The sequence below is a fragment of the Chionomys nivalis genome, chromosome 1 (assembly GCF_950005125.1).
Source record: "Chionomys nivalis chromosome 1, mChiNiv1.1, whole genome shotgun sequence".
NCBI classification, from domain to species: domain Eukaryota; kingdom Metazoa; phylum Chordata; class Mammalia; order Rodentia; family Cricetidae; genus Chionomys; species Chionomys nivalis.
The window spans coordinates 131,013,562-131,027,577 of record NC_080086.1 but is presented as its reverse complement, the minus strand read 5'-3'; the positions used below and the strand labels follow the sequence as shown (position 1 = coordinate 131,027,577).

The following is a 14,016-nucleotide window of genomic DNA, read 5'->3' as shown; positions in this document are numbered from 1 at the left end:
GTCACTATTTTGCATGTGCTGGCTTCCTGCCTCCCCCGTGAAGTCCAACATTACACTTTGTCCTCTGTTTCATGTTCTTCTAGCAGCCTTGGCTGTCAAAGTCATGGTCACCAGTGTTACCTCATGACCCTCGGTTGGGAAAGAGGGGGGACCCCACTTCCATTCTTCCTCTTTCAGAATTTTTCAGCTTCCTCCAGCCAATCCTGGACCTTTATGGGAGCCTCTAATCATTTGGTCCTCTTTTGCAATTGCCCATTTGTAATACTTGTCTGTGGACGCCTGCTCTGCACTGAGCCGTGGGGGGATGCTTGTTTTCTACCTTCTCTCCATCCCTCATGGAGGACGGTGCTCCCGACATCACATTTGAATAGGTTCTCTCCTCTTTTTACTCTGTCATGTCCTTCAGTTCCCCTGAGTCCCCAGATCTCAGTCATATTTTCTATTCTAACAACTCCTGCTCTTTGTCTTCTGTCCTGCATCACGCTCTGATCGCCGCTCCCTGTCATGTGGGGAACAGTCTTTCTGTCTGCAGGAGAGGGCTTTATTGAGGAGAGGAATAGATGTTGGGATTTTTACCTCAGGTAGTTTCATTCCTTAGAAGAACAATATTTTTTTTTATTTATTTTTAACTTTGGAAGGTGTGGTGGGGATATATTTTGACTTCTGGATGGTTGGCTTGCTGAGTTGGAGAGAATAATTGTCTTTATAAACAGACTTTCTCGGAAGACACTAGCCCCACTTGTCCTTATTGTCATTCGCTTGGATTCAGTATCCAGAACCACCGAAGTGCCGGGAGATGGCTTCATTCGTGCTTGAAGTCCTACAGGGACTGCTGACTAATGCTGTTCTTATGCCTTGAGTTATCGTCTATGAACTGCCATAAATGAAATAACCCAGGGCTGCTAAAAAAAAAAAAAAAAAAAAGACCAGAGAAACAATAATGTCAGGATACCTTCTCAGCGATGATGGCTGTTGTTAGGTGAAATTCATTTGCCTGTGTACAGATACAGATGTTAGTGGAGATGCAAACTACATCTCCAGGCCAAACATGCTGCTTACTGTAGGCTGAGGAAAAGAAGGGCACACCCCGCCCCATGGGAAGCATTGCTTCTCCCCTTTGCTGTAGCAGCCACTGGTTTTCTCTATACTTTGACTTCCTTACGCATCTGTTTTAATGCCTCTTAATGTTTACTGGTGAGTAATACAAAGTATGATGGCTGGCTGGGACAAGTGCTAGTGGCTGGAACGGAAGGTGGACCGGAGGCCCCTGAGGGAGTGGATAAAATAGAGAGACCCTCCAGTGGATGGGCAATATGGAATATTAAATATTAATATTTAAATACTAAATATTTGAAGTTACCAGTGTGGCTGTATTTTAGAATTTATAGTAAAATTTAGAACTTTATTATAGAGGTTATAGAATTTCCCCTTTACTTGTAATTGTGAGGAAGGATGGAGGAAAGGAGGTCAATGGGTGTGCCCCTTTTATTTTGAACCAGAATCCCCATGGTTTTGATTTTTAAATTTTCTTTTCAGGAATTTGCACCTCCCCCTTTGAAAATTACAGTTACAGCGATGTGAGTAGCATGGCATTTCCTCATCGCGAAGGCTCCCCTCATTCTACAAACGGGAAGAAGAAATTGGAAGCATTAAAAACCAATGAATTTTTTTTTTTCTGAAATGGTTGGATGAAAGAAGCTGGAAGGCTATTGCCACGTGACAGGCACAGCTTGCCTTTTCTCCTTTGAGTCTCACCTGTTCCATGGTGCAGAAGAAGCCCTGTGCATTTACATCTGCAGTTCAGTTCTTGCAGCCATTGCTGTCCCAGTTCAGAGGAGAGAGTGGCTCACCTGGAAGGCAGCCCCGCAGCCCCCAGTCCTCCAAGCTCACCTTTCTGGACATGGCCAAGACAGGCGTGGTTAGTGGCTCTCCAGGTCTCCTGGAACTCTGGGTCCTTCTGTTCCAAACAGGAGCTAGTTTAGGTTATGTGCAGGGTGACAGAGTGGCTTAGGGAGAAAGAGCCACTTCCAAGTTGGGGAGGAGGCTGGCAGAGTATAGACTTGTGATGGCCAGATTTGTCCAGCTGTTTCTAACCCCCGAGCATACTTCAAGTTCAAAACAACACTTACATCATCAAAATAGAAGTGTTTATTGTGCTAATCCTTAGGCTTTTACTAATTCAGTCATTAGTCTGGTGACAAAGGGAGTGCCCTGTGTGGCACCACATCTGGGAAGATCCAGATACAAGTTTAGGAATTTCGGGATCACAGGGTTTGAAGTGGATGCCAAGGTGCCAGCTCCCTTCAGCCACTTCTGGTCCCTAATCGCTCAGGAATGCTTTGTCCTCCTTCACGACTCCTTCCTAACCAGGATGAACTTGAGGAAACCTACACAAGATTCTTTGACTTTTTTGGTGAAGATACCAAATGGTGGAATTTTGGTGACATGGTGATTGGTGTTTCTTCTACTGTTTGGGCAGTCCCTTGAGGAACCCATCTATAGAGTCAGGCCACATGGGTGAGCAGGTCCCTTTCAAAGGCGATTTGCTGTTAGTGCTTGTCTGCTGGAGTCTAATAGTGCTTGAAAATGAGTGGGGCCGCTGGAGAGATGCTTCTGTCAGTATTTTCCCTGAGAGCTTAAGGACCGGAGTCTGACCCTTAACAGTGCTGTAAAGAGCCCAATGTGGCAGCGCTGGCCAGTAATCAGAGCCCTTGGAAAGCTGAAGAGCCAGCCTAACTGAATTGGTGAGGTCCAGGTTCAGTTAGGTGCAGATAGATTGGAGAAGACATTGGCTGCCTACTTCTGGCATGTGCATGTGTGCGCATGCGCACGTGTACACAGACACACATGGCGTACTAAATAAGTAAGTAAGTAAATAAATAAATAAATAAAACAAGTCAGTATCTTTTTTTTTTCTACTTCTCATTATTGGTCTTCACCCATGATTCATTATTCTTGTTATTTGTAGGAACTGGTAATTATGAAACACTTGAGTTATCGTCCACAATGTGTGTAGCTATACTTAGGTAATTATGAGATCGAACATAAGGTTAAATAGATATTTTCCTAAGACTTTTTGGTTTTGTTTTGTTTCAAGTCAAGGTTTCTCTGTCTAAAAGCCCTAGCTGCCCTGGAACTCACTCTGTAAACCAGGCTGGCCTTAAACTCACAGATATCTACCTGCCTCTATCCCCTGAGTATGGGATTAAAGGTGTGTTCTACCACTGCCCAGTTCCCTGAGACATTTTAATAATAATAATAATAATAATATATATATATATGCATATATTTCAGAAGGAATTATGCATGCATGTGTGTGTATATTGAATTAACATATCTCCCTATAGCCTAGGTTTTCCTCAAACTTCAGATGTCTCTGTTTCTACTTCCCAAATGCTGGTATTAAGGCATGACCACCATGCCCCGTTTAGTTTATTTTGTTTTTCGTTTTTCTGCTTTAGTGTGCTCTGATTTTTATGAACATTTTTTTCTCTTCGCCTTGGGTGGTAGAAATTCTCTGCTACAGAATGGTAAACTGAGGTTCCAATAACCAAATGAGCTAACCCAGTAGAAGTAGGCAATTTGGGAAGTCCTGCTGTCCCACGCGGGCTCTCTTTACTTACAGCTGATTTCTTGCTCTTTCCTCCTGTGCTCATTTAGTTCTTATTATTTGTGTGTGTACCTATTTTGTCTACTTTTTTTGTCCTTTTCTGAGAAATGGATGCCCTATGTTTTTCATGAAGCCTATGGTAGCTATTCTCTGAAGTGTTTGATGAAACCCACGTGCTGCAACCCGTGTCTCTCTGCATTTTGACTACACAGACAGTCCCTTTCACACCGGATGGTTCCACCTGTAAACGAGTACCCAGGGATGAGCCTTGGGTGGCGAGTGCGTGCCTTTCGACGTTCAATTTCTTTTTCTCTCCTTCTTAGTTGGCTTTTAAAACCCCCTGCTTATCTTCTTGCTCTCTCTTTGTTTCTCCCCAGAGTGGCACCCTTGTCTTCCCAGAATGTGATGGTTCACCATGGCCAGACCCAGGAGTACATACTCCAGCCCAAGTACTTCCCAGCCCCGAAGGCGGTCCCTGGAGAGCAGTCCACAGAAGGTGCTTTCTCTTTGAGATACGGGCAGGATCAAGGCCCCGCACCGTTTCAGGGTGAGTATCTGCGCAGACAGCCATTTTCCTGGATTAGAGTCTCAGAGTTTGGAAACATTTTCCTTGGTTTAGATAGCTGTAATGTGTCACAGTAGATAAAATTCAAGAGTCATTAAAACACCTACTTTGGTTCCTAAAACAACCAGACAGCAGCTTTTTAGCCTGGTTTCCTTATTCAGAGGAAAGACATTTTTCCGGGACTTTGGAACTAAATCTGGAGTGACTTGTCTGAGATTCTGTTTCTGTAGGATTTCTTCTTCTGGGAGACGTGTTCCCTCTAATTTTAGGTGCAGCTGCATGTCTGACATGTTTGTATTGATAAAATGTTTTCTTTAGTCAGGCTGCCAAGATCCATTCCCGGTGGACGGCCCGATTTGTGCTACAGGACTCTCTGAGGTTCACCTACGCTAGCTATTTTTATGCTGAACACTCCACCTAGTTTTCAGTCTACCTCGCAGGCGGCAGGGAAGACTTGCCGGAGTTTGTGAAGGACTATTGTATCTGGGGCCAGCTTGCTTGGTATCTCCCTGGGTGAAGCTCAAGGACACAGGCCCTGGCTGGAAGCGGAGGGAATGTGAAGATTTGTGGTTTAGGTACTACGGAGTGTCTGCTGGCAGCATCTGCGCGGGGAGAATGCGCTGGAGCGAGACCCAGACCATTCAGAGGCGAGAGCTAGACTTACCCTCTCATGCCAGCGTTCTGTTTTAGCCCGTGTTGACTGATTGCCTTCACCATGACTGACCAAAGAGTGTGCCAGGTGTGAGGTGGAGAAGGATTCTCTATTGCTAGCAAGAATAGCGTGAATGGCCCAGGGAGGGTTTTGCTGTCTGATGCTTTAGAAGCTGGAATCTGCTGTGGATTTGATACTCTATGTCTGTCCCCACCTCACACTTTATGTTATGATGCTCTAGTGATTGACACTTTTTTTTTACCATAGAAAATTCATCTATATTTCATCTTTCAAGAAAGTTTTCTCAAAAAAAAGAAAGAAAGAAAAGCGGGGTGATGGTGGCACAAACCTTTAATCCCAGCACTCGGGAGGCAGAGGCAGGCAGATCTCTGTGAGTTTGAGGCCAGCCTGGTCTATAGAGTGAGTTCCAGGACAGGCTCCAAAGCTACAGAGAAACCCTGTCTCAAAAAACAAAAACAAAAAATAAACAAAAAAATGTTTTCTTCTGAAGCTGGTGACTGAGCTCAAGAGTGATAGTTTGGTGTGACTTACTGGGTTGATGACAAAAGTAAATCAGGACCGTAGGAAAGACGGAGAAACCACTGGGATCATCTTCTTATTAGGCAAGAAAGTTCTTTGCCAGTCCCAAAAGACCAGCTGTGACCACCGTGTTCCTCAATACCTTTTGAGTTCTTCAGGCGGTATTCCTTCTGGGAAAATACCTCTGAGTGTGCAGTGGTTTTTTAATTCTGATTTTAAAAGTGAACAAATGTACTTATTATTTCTCAGGCTCTCATATAGAAAAACACTTTTTGAAAACTCTCTAAAGCTTGGAAGTGATTGGAATGGCATTTTTGAAACCTTATGATCGTATTGATAGGAGAAGACATTTCTGAGCTTGATAGGAAAAGATGGTTTGATGGTTCCTGGAAGGAAGATGAGATATGGTGCTCTTGGTTGGTTACTGTTGACTTGTTATTCAAATGTTTTTCTATTTCTCTCTATATATTCACACACACACACACACGGACACACACACACATGCACAGACACACACACACGTATCTACCTACTATCTCTATCTCTGTGAGAATTTAAACTCTAAAACCTTGCTGAGCTGTCTTCTGGAAAATTAAATGATGTTAGTTTTTAACTCCTTTGACTCTTGTGTGCATTTTCTATAGTGGGGAGCCAGTGAAAGCTAGTGAAGTAGACGAACTCATGCCCTCACTGAGGGTGCACCTACTCAAACCCTCATGCCCTCAATGAGGGTGCACCTACTCAAACCCTCATGCCCTCACTGAGGGTGCACCTACTCAAACCCTCATGCCCTCAATGAGGGTGCACCTACTCAACCCTCCATAAGACAGAATTGGAGCAAAACAAAACGAAACAAAAAAGGCTGAAGAAGGACTGCACCATAGGTCACATCTGAAATACAGAAAGGGAAATGTGGCTGTTTTTACTGTTGCTAGCACTGTATTGAGAGCTGGAAGTTGAGCTGGAGAGCTATGCAAACAAGCAATTCTGCAGGGCCACAAAGGATGCTGAAATAGGAACGGTGAGTAAAATAACAGAAGGAAGACTAACAACAGGGAAGGGGAAGGGGCAGTAGGAGGAGGGACCTGAAGGTACCTGTCAGGTCGGAGGAGAGTGGGAAACTAGTGTGGACAGAGAGGAGGCATTGGCAGCACTGGTCATCCAGGAAGAGTAGGGTCCTTCAGTACCCTCACCCTCCTCTTCGTAGAAGAGATCAAATCCACACACATTAACTCCACAGTGTGCTGAGTGCTGGGAGGGGATATGGATGCTGGCAATCCAAACTCAGGCTCGCATGCTTGCGTGGTAAGCCCTGAACCTACTGATTATGTCCCCAGTCTGAAGATCAGCCTCCTCTTCTACTAAACACTTCTAGATTTTGGATCTGATGAGCTGATAACTGGGATCTAGACAGTTACACCAAAAGCTTTTCAAGTCACTTTGCTTGTCCCTGCCATTCATCGTCAGTGTTCCTCCCAGCTTGCCCTTTGCTCCATGTCAATTCTCAGGTACATCTCCATCAAGTTTGAAGGCAGCAGAAAATTGGGAAGCCCTAGGAAAACACTAACAGGGCTTCTCAACCTTCCTAACACTGTGACCCTTTAATACAGTTCCTCGTGCTGTGGTGACCCCCAACTATAACGTTATTTTTGCCTCTGCTTCCTAGCTGTGATTTTGCTACTATTCTGAATAGTAATGTAAATATCATATGTGCAGGATATCTGATATTTGACCAAAGGGGTAGTGACCCACAGGTTGAAAACTGCTGTACTGGAAAGTTAGTTGAGTTTCTTTCAAGAATGTCAGGTTGCAGGACTGGAAAAATGGCGGCCGTCAGCCCTGGATCTTTACAGAAAACATCTGGTAACATCTGGTATTGGTGACAACACTGGATTGTGGTTCCAGGGCTGGGTAGTATATTAAGATACCACCTGGATTTCTCAAAAAAGTTAACAGACAGAGTAAATGTATCTCGCAATTTTAACTCCTAGTTGAATTTTTTAAAACCCACATTCACACAGAGATTTGTGTGTAACTCTTCTTCATAGTCCAGTAACTAACAAGAGGCGATGAACTAAATGTTCATCCAATGATGAATGACTAGACAAAGGGAGCTATTTCCATGGGATGGAATTTGAGCCATTAAAAAGGAATGGAGTACAGATACTTGCTAGAACTCTAAACTTACGTGGAGTGAAGGAATCCAGACACGGAGGAGTCCAGACCACATACTATATGATCCCGTGTATACGAGATATCCATAACAGGCAAACCCGTAAGACAGAAAGCAGATTAGTAATTGCCAGGGTGAAGGAGTGCCAGGGGTTTCTTTTTGGTTGATGGAAAGTGATCTGGAGTTATTAGGTCATGATGATTCAACAGTCTTATGAATATACTAAAAAAAATCACAGAATTCTACACTTAAAAAGAACAGATTTTAATAGTGTGTGAATTGTGTATCCTTTAAAAGTAAAAATTATTTACAAGGACAACTTCCAGGTCGATGGTCCAAAAACAAAAAAAAAAAAAAAATCACCAGCTCCAAGGTACAGAGAGAACTCCAGTGCTCTGGGGTCTTTGGGAAGGTGAGAACAAGGGAGGCTCTTTATCTAGCACCTTCCTGGGAGATGTGTTAAAGAGAATGCCACACGGAAGCCAATTCTAATATACAGAGGGGAAGCTTGAAATAGTAGAACATTTGAAGCGTGATGCTTAAATAGCAATCGATTGAGATGATTGCAATAGCATATACCCAGGTGCCTGTGACTCAGTTGTCCAATAAAGCACACTAGGAAAAGCCCTCGAGGGTGGTGAGCGTTCACATCAGATGTACTGTTGCTGTAGTCAGTGTTCCGTGGGAAGCTTGATACCTGAGACTAACATTTCTATTGCGGTGCATGGTAGGATGGTTTCACCAGGAGGGATCCAGGGCACGACAGGACTTACTAGGGTTGATGGTTGAGTTAGTTGTCCAGGATAGCAGGAGCACAAGCCTCGCTGAGATGGTCCTTGGTCTACTGGTGACCAGTTTGAGAAGGTGATGCTCGAACTGAGAGAGAAGCAATTGCTCCCCTCAGTGACTCTTTATAAGCAGGTCTTCTAACTAGGAAGGAGTAGAAATTTGACTTTGAAGTTGCTTTTTTCTCTGTGTTTTATGTGTGTGTTTGTGTGTGTGCGAGTGTGCATTCATGCACATGCTAACTCACACACGAGCAAGCACATGCATGTGGAGGCTAAAGGTTGATATCAGATGTTCTCTTTTATAGCCCTCCACCTTCTTTTTTGAGATTGGGGCTTGCTAACTATTAGGTTGACTGGCTATTGCTAACTGTTCAGTTGACTGGCTATTGCTAACTATTAGATTGGCTATTGGGATTCAGGGTTTTTCTTGTCTTTGCCCACCATTTGTTGAACCAGTGCTGTGGTTACAGACCTGTGCTACCATTCTTGGCTTTTATACGGGCTCAGAGGACCTGAACTCATGTCTTCATGTTTGTGTGGTAAGCACTGAGCCATCTCCTTAGCCTTGGTATTGGAGTTCTCGTTGCTTATTTCAGTGGTTTTCCCACGGTAAGGGCTCAACTTTTAAGTGGGCTGCTTATATTTCAATATCATCTTCTAAAAAGTTTATTTTGTTATATTCAAGGAAGCAGACATCTTAAATTCCAGAAGAGGCATATGTCATGTTTTATAGATTAACTTCCCAAAGGTCTATAAACACAGATAACTCAGACTCTTAAGAGGACTGATGATTTATATTCTGATGTATGGAGGGGGCGGATGGGAAGAAAAGAGAGAGAAATACGGGTACCACAAATGCACAATGTTGTTACGTTTAAAAGAAAGTCCACTTTTGAAAATGCTAAATATAATGCTTTTTATTTAAACAGACAGCCCCAGAGCTGACACAACATGAACAGAGTCCATTAGGCAACTTTTGGCAGAAGAAAATTGGTACCTCAGGAGTTGTCTTTCCCTGGATTCTATGGTCTGTGTTGATCTTTCCCAGTAAGTCTTTGCCCAGCCAGTTCAGCTCCCACTGAACAGCTGGAGGGTGGCTGACTGAAGCCTCTAATCTTCCCTGATGGGTAGACTAGCTCCCCAGGCCCCCCAAGTTTGGTTGGAGAGAAGCGAAGAATGTTCTCACAGTGTGGTTTTGTTGTTCATGCTCTGGCATTTCCACTGTGGTCTGATCACCCTGAGGAGGATGGACTATGTGGGCACATGAGACATCTTCTTCGCACTTTTAGCAGCATGGCTGTTGTTGTGTGTCTGGCTGTGTTCGCCTTCAGGCTTGTGCTCAGACATGCCAGAAAACATGACAGGACATGAAAGCATGTCATTGTGTGGTGACAAGTAGTGATGTCTTGTCCTCTGGGAGAGAGAAGTTGGTGTGTCTGGAGTGAGGCTTTCCCATGGTGGCAGACTGAGTTTTACAACAAAGAGACAATCAGGGACATCTGGGTCTTCCTGGCTATCCACTTGTGGGAGGAAGAGAGACAGACAAAACACACACACACGGGGGGGGGGGGGGTTACAGATCATTAGAGGAGACAGCCCAAATCTAAACACTGAGAGATAGCATTTATTCCAAACATGTCTGCCGATGTAGCCAAGGAGGCAGGCAAGGGCATTGGGTAGAGGACCTTATGCTTCTGGCTAGTGACAGAATGCTCATGAAGTGGATGTGATGGGAACATCTGTGATGGGACAGAAGGTGCCTCAGAGTGTAGAAGCATCAAGCTTATCCTGCACTGCCTGACCTTTTCCAAACGAGGGAAGAAGCTCCAGGGCTTGTAGCCCGGTAAAGGCAGAAGTTGGGATAATTGATTTGGATGAGAGGAATTGTAGTTCTTGTTTAGAATTGGTATAGAACTTCTTGTACAGAAGAATAGCTAGTTCCTGCCTAAGGGATGGATTACAACGTAGAGCCCATCAGCATGTTGGAAATGCTAGTGAGGAGGAGTTTGCCCTTGAGAAACACCATGCTCGTAATTTGGAAGATGCAGGGAAAGAAAAACAGCAGGAAAGACCTAGTGTCCTGGAAGCTACAGTGCATGAAGATGGACAGCTACAGACAGATGTGCTGAGGGCCTTTTAGGACATCTTTCCAGATGAACCAAATGTGAAATTGGATGGAGAGATGTCGAGGGATGCACTTGAAGCCTCCCCTAAATGGGGATTACCATCAGTGAATGTGCAAGTAGATTCATCTTTGTGTGTGGCTCCACATTGATTCACAGGGCATTAAACGGTAATGAAATTTGGACCAAGTTATCCACGAAGCTCATAACAAACCACCAGCCACAACAGCCACAAATGAATAAGCATCCAGAGAGCTAATGTATGAGAGCAGAACAATTTACAGAAAGAACAATGGTAAAGCTTCATACTCTTTCCCTTGCAAAACCCGGTTCCTAGAGCTGCTTAGTCATCTGCACACAGTTTTGTAATTCCACACTGTAATGCAATGTGGGCGTTATGGCCGGAGGTAGGTACTAAAGACTCACCTTCCCCTTGATGATGTTTGGCAACGCTTTCCTTTGACAGCATAGACAGTAAAAATATGATTATGTGTATAGACTGCTCTCCTGTGAGTGAACAGAGTTCAGTCAAGCTAATCTCAGGCATCCAGGTTTCACAGAAAGATAGGGTGTTCCTTTCTGTTTGCTTGCACTGTCTTGCACTTGGTGATGAGGTAGAGGGTGTGTAAGACTTTTCCGCAAGAGTTGTTTGATCTCATCTCTGTCCAGGAAGGTATGTGAGTGGGAAGGTTCTCTGTCTCTTGGTCAGCTACACATAGTTAGAGATAGGTGGGAAATGGTAGACGTGGATTGATTGTCAACACTTCTAAGAAGCTTATCCAGCAACATATAAACAGTGATGGAGCAAAGCCTTCTAGAAGGAAGGATTATGTAGTTTAAATTCCTCCACGGTCAGTCTTCAGTGCCAGAGACAACTTTTCATTCCAAAGCCTCACACTTTCATAATTATACTGACATTCAAAGATATTTCTGATTGTTGAGGATAATTTCAAGATAGTGAAAAAAAAATCAATTCTTGGTATGGCTCCAAATTATTCTAGAGTCAAATTGTGTGTGTGTGTGTGTGTGTGTGTATAACTGTCTGTCTGTGGTGTGTATCAAGTAAATGTGTCTGTAACTTTGAAATAATTTCTAACTTCTTAGGTTATCCTACCTGCATACAGGCAGAATCCTGTTATTAAAAACTTCTTGTAACCTAAGTAGTGTACTTTACAGTTTGCTCTTCTACAAGCTTACAAGGTTCTCCTTGTGTGTATATGTGTACTCATACGTGTGTGCACATGTGCGTTATGCAGGCGTTCACATGCCACTGTACGTATATGGGTGTCAGTCCCTGCTTTCCACCTTGTTTGCCTACTGCAAGCTTCTCTGGAAGCACCGGGATTTACAGATGCTCGAGTTGTATGTCTGACTTGTATGCAGGATCTAGGGATTCAAGCTCAGGTCCTCACTGCTGGCACTGCAAACCCTTTTATCCACTGAGCCATCTCCCCAGCCCTGGTTCTTATTTTTGGTTTAATAAAAACATTCTACGTAGGGTTGCTTTTGTGAACAACACCACAATTACATAAAATAAATTGTGTAGCCTATCAATGGATTTGGCAAGCTTTGGTGAGAGAACAGGGTCTATGGAGCTGGTTAGAGAGTCTAGTTGGGGTTCCGCACTAGCATCCAGGCGTCTTGTGTGGGGCTGAGTGCTATCCCCTAATGAGGGTAGGAACATGCCAATTCAACAGCTGGGCTGCTGTTTAATGACCAGGCTAATGGCTACAGGTGCATCCAAGGATTGCAGCAGCTTGAGGGGGATCCAGCAGAAACCAGAGCGCTTCCTCCCACACTTTGAGGAGCTCGCATTCCCAGGAGTAGCCTGCACAGGGGCCTATTTTACTTTAGAGGCTCACCCTCCTCCCAGACAAAATATTTTCATATTTTCTTTATTTATTAATTAAAAACACTACTGTGCTTCAGTTAGAGAAGTAACTGGTCTAAATGCTGAGTCCCTGCTCCCTTGGTCACTAGACAGTTAATGAAAACGACGTGTTTTGGTGGGCATTGGTTTGTTTTCACAGAGAGGGGAGGTGATGAGAGGACTCCTGTGAAGAGTGATTCTCTGACCTTTCTCACTCCCCTCCTTACATTTTATTGATCCCAGAATAAATAATAATGCTAGGTGACAATTTTTATGTCTAATTTTTTTCTTCCCTCTCCTCTCTGGCCACTTCTTTCCTGTGGGCCGACTGGGCCATTCCTGCACATCTCCCCTTTACTAGGGCTTGACCAGTGAAATGGGGAGACTGAGTGTGGCTCTGAATGATGGCTTTAAGAGACTTCACATGTTCCGTGCCCCCTTCCTGGAGCCCGGAAAAGATATCTGGTCTGCTGACTCTGCTCTCTCTCTCTCTCTCTCTCTCTCTCTCTCTCTCTCTCTCTCTCTTTCTCAATCACCATGCCAGTGGCGTAGAAAAAGGACTGTTGAGAAACACTCATCCAAATCAGTTGCTAGTCTCAGTAAGTCTACACAATATGGCTACAGCTAGGCATGTTGTATGTAGGTAGAAAAATACCATTATGGGTGACATTCTGGGCACAGTGGACTGGAAGACACGTAGAGAGAGGAAACCAATGTGGGGCTGGCCAGCTGTCTGTCAGAGCTCTCCCAGGCAAGGGTGATGCTGGCTAAACCAGATTCAACAGAAGGCTTATTAAAGGGTTTGTACTGGAGAGTAGCTGGAATGGAAGTTAGACTAACCAAAGGAAGCTGGAGCCACCAGAGGGAAGTTTCCAGCCATATGACTATTGGGTGCAAGAACAAAGTTTGGAGTTTTTGCAAAGACCTGGGCATGGAACAGCATGCACTGGTGCCTAAGAATGTGTTTCTTTCAGGAGGAGATGCTTATTCAACTAAGACCCAATGTTTGTGAGATCTGGCTTGTGGGGCGGACATTCCTGGATTCATCCTCCTCAATGTTCATCATCCTCATTGTCTATGCAGCGTCATCATAATCCCCTCTCACCCCAGATGATGTGTCCTCTCTTCAATATAGACAGAAAGACCCCAGCTACTGCAGATTCTATTTCTACCCTGGTCTCCAACAGCTGCATGCCCTAACTACTCAGGATACCAAAGCGATTGCCTTCTAGTGAGGGCAAATTCAGCTGCCCTGCTTCTTTGCTTCGCCCCCTTTATAGCTTATGTCTGTCCACACCCCTCCCTTTTAAGAAGGCTTGGGATGGCTGGGCAGATAGAGAAGAAGAGAGGGAAGAATGGGTGAGCTTCAAAATTCCCCAAGACACACAGAAAACTTGGAGAACTGTCTTCCCTGGCCTGACTTATGAGTTTGAGTGCCCATCTGGATGTTTTTTTAATGACTAAATTTGTTCTTTGACAATATCGTTTTTGTATATAGTGCGTTCTGTTGAATCTCACCCTCCAACCTCTCTCTTCTCCACATCTCACTCCCATCATCCCTCCCTGCTCCCCAGAGGTCCCTTTCCCACATGGATGTATTTTCGTTTTGTTTTATGACCCTCTGGTTTTAACTAGGGATGTCTGTGTGACTACAGGCGCCAATAGATAGTCCCATACAGATTTCTAACAGAAGTG

The 14,016-nt window shown here is 44.2% G+C and overlaps 1 protein-coding gene across 5 annotated transcripts in view; it reads left to right on the top strand.

The window, feature by feature from the left end:
* Positions 1 to 14,016, top strand: part of Ltbp1 (latent transforming growth factor beta binding protein 1) — a 390,073-nt gene that overhangs the window by 151,521 nt on the left and 224,536 nt on the right. For all 5 annotated transcript variants that reach the window (XM_057775307.1, XM_057775298.1, XM_057775281.1 and 2 more), the window contains exon 4: positions 3,988 to 4,157. In XM_057775307.1, coding sequence (XP_057631290.1) covers positions 3,988 to 4,157 — 170 coding nt within the window. The remainder of the gene's footprint in view (positions 1 to 3,987; positions 4,158 to 14,016) is intronic.